This window comes from Megalops cyprinoides, chromosome 2, assembly GCF_013368585.1.
Source record: "Megalops cyprinoides isolate fMegCyp1 chromosome 2, fMegCyp1.pri, whole genome shotgun sequence".
NCBI classification, from domain to species: Eukaryota; Metazoa; Chordata; class Actinopteri; order Elopiformes; family Megalopidae; genus Megalops; species Megalops cyprinoides.
This window is the reverse complement of record NC_050584.1, coordinates 7824259-7840275: the sequence shown is the minus strand read 5'-3', so window position 1 is coordinate 7840275 and position 16017 is coordinate 7824259. Positions and strand designations below refer to the sequence as shown.

General features: G+C 45.1%; 2 protein-coding genes across 2 annotated transcripts in view; one reads left to right on the top strand and one right to left on the bottom strand.

Annotated features, from left to right (window-relative positions):
• The first annotated feature begins 1316 nt into the window (after nucleotides 1-1316).
• Nucleotides 1317-2238, top strand: ppp1r3g (protein phosphatase 1 regulatory subunit 3G). Its single transcript, XM_036520728.1, has one exon. It carries the CDS (start codon nucleotides 1317-1319, stop codon nucleotides 2187-2189), a length of 873 nt encoding a protein of 290 aa, XP_036376621.1. The 3' UTR covers nucleotides 2190-2238.
• Nucleotides 2239-5827: 3589 nt separating this feature from the next.
• Nucleotides 5828-16017, bottom strand: part of LOC118772424 (LYR motif-containing protein 4) — a 44987-nt gene continuing 34797 nt past the window's right edge. The window contains exon 3 of the mRNA XM_036520731.1: nucleotides 5828-5932. Within this exon, the coding sequence (XP_036376624.1) occupies nucleotides 5861-5932 (72 nt within the window). The 3' untranslated portion in view covers nucleotides 5828-5860. The remainder of the gene's footprint in view (nucleotides 5933-16017) is intronic.

Sequence of the window (16017 nt, the reverse complement as noted above, 5' to 3'; positions counted from 1 at the left end):
CACAGATCATTTTGTTTTAATGTTTAACCAGGAAATTTGTTTTGAATCCCTTTCAAATTTTTTTTGAAAAGTGGCACAAACTAACATCTGTGGTGTTCCTGGTCAAACCTGACCGTTGTGACTTTATTAGTAAAGAAAGGACATAGGCATAACTCTATTTACACATTAACACTTTGCCATATTACAGAACATATAGAAAAAACAATAACAACATTGGTAAATATAACAGAAACATTAACAAGTTTCACCATCAATCAATCAAAAATCAACCATCACACGGTGGTTTTATGCGTGCTCGTGTAGAGTACATGATTGATAATAGGTGATGGTTTTTGCATGTTAGACACACAATGCTTGTTTTGACATCTCTCGGTGCACACGTGAGCTGCGAGGAAGGTTCTGTATATTATTGAAACACTGTTCTGATTGTTTGCGTGAATATCAAAATTCCCACATACTTTTTTGTGTGAAAGTTGTGGTTCCCGTGGGGGAAAGATTCTACTGGGGAAAGGTTCCAGAGTTGCCAGGGAAACACAAGAAGGGTGTGTGTATATGTGTACGTGCACGCACGCACACACATTTTGTGCATGTGTGTGCACGCACACATGCACATATGGGGTTAGGGAGTGGCAGCGTGTCCATCTCTTGTAGCCTCACCCATTAATTTCCATGTCATTTCAATGTCATTTTTGACCGGGGACACCACAGATGTACGGAGGTTAAATAAAACCCCAAAAATTTAATAAAAATGATCTAAATTTACTTTGCGGTTTCAGGTAACCGGAACACAACAGGAGGGTTAATACTAACCAGTTAGTCGTAATAAAACCATGAGAAAGTCTTTGTAGTTGGTTGTAGTGTGGCTCTTTATTTATACACAAACACAGTCTGGGTGTGACTTTGCTAACTACTCATGTAGGCTTCATTAAGTGGCTTATTTATCTTGTGAAGCACATCAGAAAATTTGAAATCAAATGGGAACAATCAGCCTGAAGGGAGTACTGTCTGAAGTGGCGTGAAACACTTCTTCATCAGAATAACGAGAGGAACAATACCATGTGGTATTTGCAACCTGTATACAGCAAATGATGTAACTGCTCTAGGTCACGAAACGCTGTTTTGAAACGCTGTGCTAATCTTACACCTGAGTATAACAAGAAACATTTGGTAATCACCCAACTGCACAATTTAAATTACACGGGCTGTTCAGCAAGAATTTCCCGATTGTCGTTTCTAGACTACGTTGCTGTGACGCACGACTAGAGTGGCTACGATTTTGGATCCTGTCGGGGGCAGTTTTGTGTTAGCTATAGTGGATGTCACTACACAAGGAGGGCTCACCTCACCAAGAGAAAAACGTTCCCTTGTCAGACCTTCACTGGCTTGTAGAAAACTACATGGATATCGACAGCACTCAAGAGTCTGACTCACCTGCGCCACCCGAAAACGGCAATCAGACAGAGGATGATTACGAGGACTTGGAGGAGCAGGAGATCCTGTTAAAAGACAGGCGGAGGGCGAAATCCCTGCCCGCGTACCCGGAGCAGGCTAACCTCTTAGAAGAAATTTCGCAGAGTTGCAGGAAGAGAGTAAAGTTTGCGGATGCGCTAGGACTCAACTTGGCTAGCGTGAAGCACTTTAACGCTACTGAAGACCCTCACATTCCTTCCAAAGTATTTTCAAGGTTACAGAGCTTCCCTCCTCAGCCGGAACGCGAGCTCTTTGGAGAGATAGCTGACAAATTCAAATCCACCTTTGCCGTGGACTGTTTGATTCCCACATTCAAGATGCCAGTGGAGACAAACGATTTTGACACTCGGGTCCAACGGTGTCACGTAGCTTTAGAAAAAGTTACTGTCACTCGATTTGACGTCCGAGGCGTGATCAGAGCTCTCACTTCGGGATGCTGTAAGCATGAGGTGGGGGTGAGGTACACGTTCAACGACTGGCTTTCATTCATGGATGCGCAAGCGTTACCCGTGTCAGGCGAGGATAATGCTACCACTGGCAAGCACTTCGTGTTCACCATGTACACGCCTCCGTTTTTGGACCCCAGCTCCTCGGTGCACTTCGCAGTGTATTCCAAGACTGACCAGGGTGAGTTCTGGGACAACAACGATGGAAAGAATTACACCTTGAAGTATCACTGCATGTCGACCTATGAGACCGCCGCATTCGATGATACTTAACAGCATCACAGTGTCAAAGAAATGTCCCAGTGCGCATTTATTAGTATAAACAGCAATCATGAAATATCTTTTTTTTTTCAACATTTGAAAATGGATAAATGGACCAAGTCACATTTAATTGAACAAATGCGACGTAAAAAGGTCAATTTTAGCATTAAAATTAGATATGTGCTCCTTTTAGTTCATTTAATGTTGTGCAAGCAGACATTTCCATGGAAAATTGGTTTTCTTCAGACAGTCTTAAAAAAATAATTTGAATTTGTATCAAGTTCAGTATTAGTAAATTCAATTTAAAATTTAAAAATCCTGCTCAGATTGCTCAGAAACTGAAGAGAGAACTTGAACTGAAATAGGCTTATCTCCACAAAATAGAGTTCTGTCGCATTAGTAATTTATATAATAATGAAACAACATGCAGTGCAATTACAAATCTTGACTTATGCGATATTAACTTCCATGTTACTTTGACTTTAAAAAGGTGCATGGAGTTACATGTGTATCTGTATCTTTTCCTATTAATTATCAGTTGAAATGATAGAGAATTTGGTCAGGCTGTGACGTGTGTTCTGATTCTGTTGCCATATGTGGTACCCTTGTGCAGTGTGGGTCTTGTGCTCTCAGTTACTTGGGGATTTGAAAAATGATTGTAGAATGTTCTGAAAAGACTCGCTAAAATGGATAGAAAAATGTACCTAAACTAGATGGAAAAATGTAAATGAATCAAAATGAGTAAAACAAATGTACTGCTTCTTTGAGATGACCAGTTTCCTCTCAATTATTAGAACATCTGGATCTCTAAGTCTGTTAATATTGCACAGTGGTTTGGCAGCAACTCATACTATCCCATTGGAGCTGTTGCACTTCAACACTTCCCTGTTAATATGCCATAAGTCACTGCAGTGTTAGGACTGTAGGTACCTTTTGGCAGTTTCTCTGGTAAATGGTAAACAGTGTTTTCCTTGTACCTAAAAGGACATACATTAAAAAAAAGCCACCTGTGAGTGTATAGTAAGCACCGCTATGGTGGTCTAAACACCTTTTGTGACTTGTAAGTAAAAATCCCAAATGATACAATACACAACTTGGTATGTGCAGAATGATTTCCATGATCTAATGACAACAATGTCATGCCCCATGCATGGTTTGCACACAACATTACAATGCCACCAGCCACTAGAGGACTGTCAGGCTGCTGTCACTGTGTAGACGAGTACGTGCTTGTCCCCTTATCTGAGATCATCCCTGGCCTTTCTGTAACCAAAGTCCAAGGGATGGATCCTGTTTGACTGTGTTTACCATCGAGTCAGTAAATAAAAGCTTGGTTTTCATGGCAGGTTTTCACTTCAGGCTTCAGTATTTGGGGATGTCAATCCTCAATGTCTATGCTGGGAGGACATTCACTGGGGAAAGTGTGCACAAGGGCTGCTTTAGCTAGGCTCAGTTTGCAAATTCATTTGTAAATTGGTTTGATATTAAACATGATCATACGGCTAAAGTGTTACAACCTGGATGACAAAAAAGTTTGACATCCTCATATATGGATTTGTACCATTTGAAATGAGAGTCCAGCTAAAGTGATTTGAAGAAAGCCTCTGTTAAAAAAAAAATATCACAGGTAACATGACAAAACTATAGGAAATGCACATTGACATTTAGCTTTGTTGCTTTATTTGTCATTTTCAATTAAGGATACATTAGCAATTGGAAGGAATGATTTCAATGAATAAACTGAAATGAAGGGTTGTATGACGTTTTATCTAAAAAGGTGTTAGTATAAAACTTCTCTGTGAAATGCTGCACAAAAGAAAAAATGTTGGATCATCCAATAAACGCAGAGATTTCCATTGTAACATCTCTTCAGGCTCAGTTAGAAATGGATGTGATTGCAGTGCTAATGCAATAAGACTCCATGTTCATCTGGTTCATTGTGGTCTAAATACCATCCCCTTGACTCACAGATTTACGGGTTAGCTGGGTGGCATTCTTCAGCTTGGAAATTGCTCCTTTCAGCTTGGGTGAGGAGTTGCTGAGCTGAGTCATTTCATATAACGTGGATGACCTTATCCTGGAAATAAAAATTTGATGAACTCGCAAGGAAATTACCTTCGACCTCAACTCTGTCAGATTCACAATTACCAGATGTAGCCACCCCAAGTTAAAGGGTAGCACTTCATGTGTGCATAAGAAAGCAATACAACAGCTTTATTTTAAGTTCACACTTAAGTTTACACTCTTTGAAGGGTTGGTTAGTTGAACTACAGGTGAAAATCACACTATTAGCACAGAGACACAGAAACTCACACATACAAATATATATGATGGAACCATATTATTAAGCAATTAGTCATTACATTTGCCACATTATTTTATTAATAAGCTAATTACTGTGGTTTTGTTGAAATGCTACCTGGAGGCTAGCTATTGAGTATGTTGTATGCTAGAATTATGCAGGTTATCTGCCTAGTAAATGGCTTAAGTAGCTAATGCTTAAAGTACTGGCAGTGGCTTTTCTTCACAGTTCAAGAGTTTTTAACAATTAACAGTTTTTCATAGGCATTAGATTATAAATTATGCCATAACCCCATAGAATTAATAAGTAGCTTCAAAAATCTTGTGATAAAATGTTATAAATACAATGCAAATGAGTGAGTTAGTCTACTTCACACAAATTGGGTAACATTTTTGATATGTGAAGATTTTGCTGGATAGACACATTCAGTGATGGATGGAAGTAGCGGTTTTTCTCAGTTTTTTTGCACATATTCATCATTAATTCTGGCGTATAGTTCATGCTGTATCAAACTGTACATGGCATATACTATGAATTAACCACCTCAGCCACGATTCTGCTGAGTCTTTTTCTCATTTTCCACTACACTTCTATTCTGTATAAATTTCTGTTGGAAATGTGTGGATTTACTAAACTGTCTGATCACAGACATGGGCTGAGAAGTGATATAGCAGAATTACCACTGAACAAAACCTTATTGCATCAGTCTTACAGAAAAGGCTTTCCTTGCCCCGGGCAGTTGATGTAACATGGACTTTATAACCTTTAATCTCTATCACTAGGTCACCACTCAGTTTTTGACCCAATATCAACATTCTTGCTATTTTTATACATGTTGCCTTGTGGGGCACCTTCACCCCATACTTTACGGGCAGCAGGAGTAACTATATTCATGTGTACATATGTATATAAACAAATACATTAGATATAACATGCATGCATGTACACAAATACACAGTAGAGATGTATGCATGCACATATTATGCACTACATGTTATTTACTGTTTAGATGTTTGACCGTGAGATGTTTGAAAAATGTGTTCATAAATGGGAAAAACAAAGACTGTGATTTCAACATGTACTTTATTTGTTACACCATTCCAAATGAAAATATATATATTTACCATAAACACTTTAAAAAGTAAAGCAAAAAAAAAAAAAAAACAAGGGAATCAAAGTTGACTGTACAACGTACTCACAGTGTGTATGGCTTGCATACAGTAGCTGAATATGTCGCCTTAGTGCTGAGGAGAGGGTTGGCAAGGGAACAAACACTGGAGGTAACAAACTGGGCATCAAAGACGCAAGCATGACCCCCTTTTCCCCATCGCACGCCCCCCATCGTTGCCTGTCTTTCCATCCGGGTTCCCACTCCTGAGATTCAGTGGGGCTTCTTCACCCCTTGGTCTTCTACAACGGTCTTCTGAGTGGAGTAAAGCTTGCCGATGGACACCTATGGAGAGGAACAGGTAGTTATTCGTGGAGTTGACCGAAGGCTAAACCTGTGAGGGGATGCGAGACCTGGATTAGCTACCGCACATTGCGAATGGGTTTAATTGTGAAGTTACTCAGTGCCATGGTATATGCAATTTAACAGCATTTCTGTTTACAACTGTTACATGTACTTTAGACCTTAAACTCAGCGCTGTACCGTAACATGAGTGCTCAGCAGGCTCAGAAAAAATGCTAATGTGCAAATTTTTTGCCTTAAGCCAAAATGTGCTGCATGTCAAAGCTATGTTTTAGCTGAATTTGGGTTGGCACACGTGGAAATCTCATTGCACTGAAATCCACCCAAGTGTTGTAACCCATATCTGGCGGGATTGTCTGTATCAACAGAGAGGGTTACGCCCTCAGCGAGGATGTCTGTGGGTCAAATCAATAAACGCACTGTGGCAGAGGCAGGTGGAAAAAGCCATTTCTGTCTATCCACCACTACAACTCCACAAGCTCATGATCAATCCAGAAAAGGCACATGCTGTAGCGAGAAAAAAAAGGGCAACAGCAAGACCCTATGGAACAGTCTCATAGTCTTCATTGATCATTCTGAAAAGCAGGTCTCTTTCAGTGGGAGCTGTGAGCTAATGTGAACTGTCATTACGATTCATGCCCCATCGTCTCATTATGAGTGTGGATGTGATAGCTGTGAAATGTAAATACCGCTATAGTTCTGTGGAATATATCCTGGTTACTCACTTTCTATTTTCAATTTTCTTGCTAATCTTGCCTTGTGTTGCACTAGTAATGTTTTATGATGAAGACAAAGATTTACCTGCTGTTGATGAGAGTTAGACAGCTTACCCAGACAACACAATAGGGCCAATAAACTCCTTCTTACTCCTCACTCACTGACTCTGCTTCACCTAGTTTGTCTAGCCTGGTTTCTGCAAGTAAACTCCAAAGGGGGAGAGCCTCTCTCCCTTATTAAAACTTCAGTACTTGCTGCAGTTCTTGGTCTTTTTTATCTTAGCCCAGCAGCCAAGCTGCCTGTTTGGAAACCACAACACAGATGTACACAACACAGAAGCACCATAATCATACACATTATTGCATACACTAGTCACAGAGGAGGATGGATTTATTCATTTTCACTGCCATTACAGAGAAATGATGCAAATACATGCATGCCGTATAGAGGAGGAGTTGTGCTGCAAGTTTCATATAATCACGAGATGTTTTTTTGCAGACACACAACAGCTACTTTTTAAAGTGTAGCAAAATGAGGACAAGGACACCAGTGGAATAGAGGGGGAGGAAGGGCAACATATTGCTACATACTAAAACAAAAGATCTCTTCCGCCAACTTCAGAGTGGTGACAAATATTTCATTGATGCAATCCCCTTCCTTTTCCTACTACACAGCAGCTTAGTCTGCAGTGGCTATATTTGTTCAGTTAAACTCTCAGATCTGTACGTTTATATGTTGATTTATACCATCATGTTTGGTGATTTTAAGTTTCAGCCTTCAATAAGGCAGCAATGTGGCATTTCCAGTTCTGATGACACAACATACTACCTCGACATATATGTTTTGAACCTCTAGGGTTTAAAGGGTTGTTGTTTTCTCCCTGGTCTTGGAGACCCAGTGTCCACAAAACCGTCAGGTAGGTTACTATAGTGCCAAACTGTTACCACCACGTTCAGCGGCACAGCATCGACCTCAGCATACAGCCGTGTACAAAAGACAGAATGTAACTAGCAATGGCATTCAAGAGACAAACACGGTGCTAACAATGTCTGTGGTTTTCTCTTTTTAAGAACCGTGAGCTTTAACACTGTGAGCTTTTATTGTCGCTTTGACCCTTACAAACACTCACAGCTGTGCTCCACTACATTGGAGGCATTTCAAAATTTGTATTTTTTTTTTTTTGTCAAAAGAGACGATTTTCAAGACAATATATCCGCTCTAGCCACACATACAAAAGGAGTCGAAAAGCTGGCCAGTGCTGAAATCTCATGAATACACGACTGGTTCTGTGTAATGAAATATGTGCATCCTCATTCCCATCATACTGTGACACCTGCCGCATGTCATGACCCTTTTATCATGACAGGTACCATATTGTGAGGAGCATGCCCGTATGCAGCCCTAGCCCTAATGTCACCCCTCCAGCCAGCCATTTCCTGCTGTCTCTCTCTGCTCTGGCGCAAGCCTGCTCTACACCCGCAGGCAGTTGACAGAGCTTACGCAAGCCGTGCATCTCCGGGGTGGCAGAGTGACGAGCCCATCTGAGTGATTAAAGACAGGCTTTACTACAGTAAGGCCCTGGTACATCTCCAATAGGACGGGGGGGGGGGGGGGAGGAATCATGGGAGAGCAAACGCAGCTGGCTACCGTCGTCAGCGTGCGCACGTCACCGTCCCGAGCACGACACGACATGTGTGACGTTGTTACATATGTGTCCGTGTGCACGCTGAGCTCATTACGGGCAGAGGCATGAAGAGGCAGTTCAGTAAGAGATTTATGGAGTGATCTCACAGTGACAACTCCCAGTGTGCAGTGACATATTGTGACATACTGGGGAGCCTGTGAGCTCACCACCACAGAATGGCCTGGTTTAAACACGGTGTGATACAGACTGCTCTGTTAAGGGGCTAGTAACGCTCACAGACACCCTCTGACCTGACTTCTGAGGCTACCAGGCTGGAACAAGAATGCATCAGCTTGTTTTTTTTTTGTTTGTTTGTTTTTTAAATGCACGTGCCCCCAAATGATTCGGAACCACTGCAGTCCTTGCCTTTGTAATGTGAATGCAGAACTTCAGAATGGTTCTGTGGGGGTGGTGCCCTCATCTGGGATTTGAATCCTTATCCCCTTCTACCCTGTGAAATTGCTGCTTTAAGCTGAGAGGTGAAGCAGGGCCTTCAAAACGTATGTGAACAGGTGTTTTTGGCATGGGTAAACAAAGTACACTGCTCTGTCCTTTAGACTCTACTGGCCGTGGGATCAGTTAAGGTTCCGACAACCTCATGCCACTCTTACATTGACTTTTTTTTACTTTGTATTTTATTAACAATCCCAAAATACCCGTCTGCTTCATACTTTCAAACTGTGCTGGGCTTAGAGATGGTGTCCACACTGCAGTTAAAGCACGGCCGCTGTAATAGAGGTTAGGTTTTGGGTTAGGGTTAGCGTTATAGCTAACCCAATTCAGATGACAATTCTTATCCCACAGGGAAAGCAGAAGGTTTTATGTGTCAAAATGGCAGCTCAGCACAGAGTGATGTTAAAATCCACCTTGGTGCAGCCCATCTACACATACACCCCAGAAACCTTAGCAGCCAGGGTGTCTGTGGTCCTGTCTGCTTTTTGAGATGACATTAAAACTTGCTGTTGACAAGCACTCTGCTGGGACATAAACCTACCACACAGAAGTAAAAGGCTATGATGACTCTTACCCTGCCAATGCAAGAGGCTAATGTCAGTCGCAATATAAAGTTCATCTTAGCCAAGAATCTCACTATATTTCTTAAGAGTGCCTGTATCTCATAATTATGAACCTCACCTAAATGTTGGTAACAATCAGCTGATAATAGTAAACAAAGTAAACAAACAGTGTGGGCTACAATGAGTAAGAAGTTCCTAAGTGGCAGCAGTTTTTAAACCAGTAAGCTTCTGAACAACAATGGGTGATTATTCAGAATTTCAAACAATCGCGTCGTGGTCAGGCGTTGGACCAGCAATGCTTTATTGCTTCTGTGCTACGCCGCTGCCCCGTCCTTGACCCAGCCTCTGATGCAGCGGATACAGCGCGGGAGACTGTTCTGGAAGGAACCGGCTCCTGCAGCGTGGCACTGTGCCCTCTCTCCCTCGCCCCCTCCGTTCCAGCGGGGAGTGCCACCACGGATCCTCTTTCGCTGGCGTCAGCAGCGAGGGCTAGGGAGATGGCACACAGAAGCGAGGGGTGAAGGGTGCCATGTCTAACCCCCCCCTCCCAGCAAGAAGCCACGCCCTTCAGCTGCAAACTGCACAACCGGGTCCTGCTTTCGGCGTCATATTTAAACAGGCCGTGCACGCAACACTCAGCTTCATCTCGTAATGAGTTTCTAGCCTGACCCAGCAGTGGAAAGTGGAGTCACCCACGGGGTGAGACGCGTGTCTGAAAAGGTGCCTTGACCTTGGTCTATCAGCGCAAAGAGGGTTGCGACCACGCATTAATGCACCTGACAAATTCATTCTGTGGATCGGAGGTGCTTCGTGCCCCCGGAAGACCAGGGCAGGGAGGCCTGCCCTGCGCTAGACTGTGTGCCGCACCTCTCTTTGCTGTGTTCAATAATGCAAACAGAGCTGCGAGCACTGCACAGAAATACACCCTGTCCTCTCTCTACCAGCACTAACAAAGCCCCTCGGAGACCCCCCCCCCCCTCCCTCCTCGCGCTACGACTCAGGCGCCAGCCTGCTGCCTGCGATCTCCCCCGCGCTTCCCCCGTCCTCCACTGGGTGGCGATGAAGACCCGCGCTGTAGACGGCTCGTGCCACAACCCATCAGACAATTTCCCTCAATGGAACGGATGCCGAAGGCAGGATCAGGAAGGGCTCTGGCACGGTGGGCTTTGCACAGCCTGCTCTGCAGGGCTCCCGAACGCAGAGGTAATTTCAACAACAGATTAGTGCCAGCCATCCATTCAGCGTTGCCATATGCCGCTGGAAACCTGAGACTTAGTGCGTTTTCAGATTTAGAAACCAGCCTGGCCTCTCTGTACCAGAAATAGCTACTAATGGAGGCAATGAAACATGTAATTTCATAGCAATTTCAGGTGTGCATCCCCAAACAGGTTAGACAAAGCACTGCAACGGAGAAAACATTTCACAAGCAAACATAACACGTAACTGTCAAAGAGCGAGTTGTAACTGATCTGTACAACATCAATGTGAAAATATATAGAAAAACCTGTACAAATATAAATGTCCAAAGAGGGAGAGAGGCAGGCATCTGTCAAAATGCTGAACGATGCAATTTCAAACAATCAAGCTATGGTCTAAGGTTGGCACAGTGGCTGTACTTCAAGCATTCTGTACCACATTTAAACATCCTGACAAGCGAGCAGAAGTGACATATGCCTACCTTGTCAAACCTTGAGTGGCAGCTTTATTCCCTCTCCTAGCAGGTGGGGAGACAGATGTTTCGCAGCTTTTTAAAGATATGAAACATCTGGACCTACGCATGAAAGCGGTGGCTTCAGAGTGGGAGAGCGAGCAGCTATGGAAATTTCCCATGATGCCGAGCAGAACCGAAGCCTGTGTTCCCGGGTGGGCCGCTCAGCTGTAGAACAGCTGCCAGCAGTGGGGGGAACAGCGTAATGCAGCGGTCATCTGACCAGAAGCCTGCAGGTTTGACTCCAAGTGGACCATTCCTGTCGTACCCCGAGCAAGGTGACGCATCTATGTCACTCTGATATGGATACCGGTAAGGGTGTCCGGTCTGCTTGCTGCACGGTTCCCCCATGTCAGAATGGGAGGTGATCCCCAAACCCAAGCACGTCATGGCTCTCAAATTCTCTCTGGCTCTTTGATCTGACAAAGATTAGATGGTGTTATGTGGGTGGTCTGCCCATATGCATGTGTATTTGCATGTCCCTGGACTACCACAAGGGGGCAGTGTCACCCCAAAAATGTGCACAACCCCGCTCATTCATAAATGCGCCGTTTTGCATTTTGTTAAGTTATCATGATGCTCCACTAACACATTTCTAATTTTTGCAGCAGAGTGCCAGGGTTTTGGGGTGGCAGAAGGGGAGGGGAGGCGTTGTTCTCATTACGCCAGCTCAGCCCTCATGTTAATTGTTGCGGTTGAGGCAGGCATCTGCAGCCCCCACCCCCCCCATTTCATACACACACACACACACACACATATCCCTGTTTCTGTTTGCTCACACACACCACTTCTCTGCTCTGAACAGGGAGAGTCACCGTTACGTGACTGCACCAGTGCAGAAGCACTAGAATCCCACAGGCTCCCGATTACAGGCTATCCCCAGTCTCTCTGCACACCATGCACCAGAATGCTGGGAGCTGTTTAAAAGATGACCATTACAGGACGAAGGCCCGGGTTACAGTACCGCATCCTTTTTGGGTTGTAGTGGTTTCAAATGCACTCATTCATATTTTTTTACCTGCACTACTATAACAACCGCTGGGGTCTTTCAACTATAGCAGATAGCAGGTATAGAAAAAAAAAAAAAAAAAAGGGAGAACACCGAATGGTAGCCGAGCACTCAGACAGACTTCACCGTGACCGCAGAGCAGCCGACTGGCATGCGTGCGGGGAAAGCACCTCCTCTTCCTCACTGCAGGGGCTCTTCCGCTCTCGCGTCTTGCCTTTGGTTTGTTTTCTCCCATCTGTTTGCTCTCCTCTGCATTCCCACAGTACTCTCATCTCCGCGGGCGAAAAAAAACCCTCCCTCTCTGCAGCAGACAGTTCACACCAGGCCTCTCCGGCGGAGGAAGGCCCTGCCCATACCCCCACCTGCAGAACGTTCAGCAGGGAAATCACCTGCAAGGGTTCGATGGAAAAGAAAAAAAAAAAAAAAAGTGCCAGACGTTGTGCACTTCCACAACAACAAAGTCTCCTGTATAATGCCAAATGTGGGGCGAAACACAGCACTGAGACATGGATCCAACATTAATTTCACCTGCAGGGAGGAAATAAAGCACATACAGAGCCATACACAGGACTGTGCACACACACACACGCACACACACACACACACACACACACACACGCACACACACGCACACACACGCGCACACACGCGCACACACATGCACACACGCGCGCACACACACACACACACGCACACACACACGCAGACACACACGCAGACACACACGCAGACACACACACACACACACACACACACACACACACACGCAGACACACTCCAGAACACTCCGTCCGGAATCCACAGCAATGACAAACCCGTAGTGGTAGTGGAATCACGTTTCAAATCCCCAGGCTTGCTCTGTGCAGTCTGTCATTCCAGAGGTAACCGCCACCCCCACACCCACTCATCCGTGCTGGCTGTCTGCGACCTCTGGACCAAGCTTGGTCTGTCCTAATTAACTCCCATTACCCTAAATGAGCGACCAAACTTCTCAGCGCCACAGAGGCGAGACCCTGCACATCTCTGGGAGCAGTGAACGTTGTGTGTGGAAGCGTTAGTTGAAATGGAAAGGCAATGTCCCGCAAGTCTTACAAAGTGGTGTCTCTGGGAACAGGCAGTGAGACGACAGTGTGCATCTGCTAACCTCTGTCACCCTGCAATAGAAGCTTATCTACAGCCATATTCTGAAAAAAATACCTGCCAGCTTACAAACCCCCTGCTGTCATGCTGTTGTTCACAAATGTAGCCATAGGGGCTATTGGAGCAAGGCTCTTCTTGCCAGGAAAAGAGAAGAGAAACAAGTCGCATTATTTGTGTTATTTCAGTAGAGATTTATTTCACAACTACCTCACTGCACGATTATGAAATTACTGAGCCAGTTATTTTTTTCCTTTTAACAATGCCCTGTGGATTCTGAAAAAACTTTTCTGGGGAAAGCTTCCACTTTTTCCACCCTCACCTCAGAAGTGCCAATGGTATGATAACATAGTCTCACAGTTTCACACTACACTTGTGAAGAAGAGTGAAGTGAGGCCAGGGCAAAACACAGTTCACAATACAAGTCGCACCGCAGGGGAGCAGACGTCAATGGGATGGGAGGACGGGCGTAGCTCTCAACAACAGCATCTTAACCGCTCACAGACACCAGACGAGCTTCTGGTTGGGACCTTAACAGGGTGACGCCAATCACGTCTCTGTACTGCAAGCTCCGGCCTGCGCTCAGAGCCGGTGTCAACAGAGTCTCCCAGGAGACCTTGATGGATTTGTAACAGCGCACTTACTGTAGTGCAAAAAAAAAAGTCACACACAGGTTAGACTGAGGGGGGAACCTGTCTGGCACGTTTTGCAGAAACCTTTGACATACAGGTTTTACAGTAAACGATGACACTCAAGTGATTGCTAGCAGAATAATTCTTGTGTATCATCGTCGATGTTCCAAGAGGCATGTCTGGAGTGATACCTGTGGATATCAAGCAACAAAGGGCACACCGGCGTGATGCATACGTACGTTCTGAAGGTTTCAGATCCGCAGTGCCTTCAGCCGCAGCCCACACAACCTCCAGAGAGCGTCGTGCTGCGGGAGCCCCCAAACCATCCGGGGGTGTTCCCCCACACTATGAGCTAAGGTTTTTTTCTGGGGAAATCACAACACCATGCATACCTTGACCTCACTTTACAGTGTCTATGTAGAGTTATGTATTAAAAAGCAACAAACTGCTGTCCAGCACAGTCATTTACCTGATGAACAATATGGTATATAGTCAAAGACCATTCATATCCAACCCGATTCCCCCCCAACACAAGGATAAAAAAAATATATAGCCTCCATTTAACATTACTTTCTGGTACCAGCTGCTCAGCTAATATCCCAGCCTATTCCCTGTACAAAAAACTAATGTCCCTTCACTAAAAATGGTACTATGCAAAGGTTAACATGTACTGATGTACATTCAGCATGCGTATGTGAGCCATCAGTACTTTAAGAAACAGAGTTCACTAGCCATAGTGAATAAAAAAAGGTCATCCATTTCCCACCGCCCCACCAGCATCCCACTGGAAGGGCTATTTTCATCCATCACTTAACACTTAACCGTGTGGGATTTGAAAACGAGATGTGCCTCGTGCTGCCTCGGTGCAGGTTACTGTAGCAACAGCGGTGCCATGGTGGGAGGAGGACGTGCGAGAGTGCGAATTCTGATGTCCTCCGCAGCGATTTGCTCAAGGAGCGCTCCGCCCCGCACCTGATGCTGGGAGGTGGGAGGGGAGGGGGAGGTGGGGGGGGGGTGGGGCGTTCCCGCCCATGCCAGGAGAGAGGGGCTCCCAGCCTGGGCTGCACCATGCCGCAGGCCGGAGCTGGTAGGCTGGCAGGTGTTGGTAGAGAAGGTGGTCACCGGGAGTGATTACAACCGCTGGTTTGCCTCCTTCAAACCTCACTGAAACGCGAAGAGACCCCCCACATACACAAGGGCAGCGCACATGTGTCTGTTCTCTGATTTTCCTGCCCACATCTCCAAGCATGCTTCATGCCGATTTTCCACCAAAGCAGGTAGCACTGCACATTCCGTACGGCTGAATGCTCTGACACACCCCTGCACTGCTCTGGTCTGTGCATCGCGCCGTGATACTGCTTAAAGCACAGGGGCTAATTAGTACGACAACAGCACTCACAGCCCTGGTAAAACATTAGGGGGGAAACTGTCACAGCTAATACAGCCATCAATCACAGCTAATACAACCATCATCATGAATGAAATCTGAGCGCAACACAGCTGTAAGTGGAGAAAATAATGGAGCGGAATGGAAGAGGGACTAGCAGAGAAATCTCCCGTTTAAGGATGCAGGGTGTGGATTTCAGCTTTTATCAGGCTCCTCATTTTCATTTAGCCCAGCCATTAAAAACACACACAGAAAATGCTCTACTCCTTGGCTCTGAATTCAGCATCCTGCTGACGTGAAAAATCTGCACTTTTGTTGAGACAACTAAAGTGACAAGAGACAATGAGAATTCATTACATGAAATCAGCTAAAACAGGGTTCCCCGTTTTTTCAGCCACTCACCTACACACACACACACACACACACACACAGTATCCAGCAAACCTACCCGCAGACATTTAGGATGATGTCTCAACACACTAACAGCTGCAACAGAAGACTCCCAAAGCAGTGGGTCTGAGAATGAGGATGTGGGGGGGGGGATGGGAGGGATGTCTCAGAGCAGTGGCTGTTTCAGGAAGCCGGCTGCCTCACTCTGCTAGGACCTCTCCAATTACATAACCCGCCTATAGTCACACAGCCCCTGTGTAAAGCCATGCCCTTCAAACAGTTCAAAGACAGTTACCCTCTTTTCTTCCTGTTGTGCTGGAGAAACCCTCACCAAATGCTATGTGAATGTCTGTTAAACATCTTTGTCTGCGTGCGCGGACACGTCTG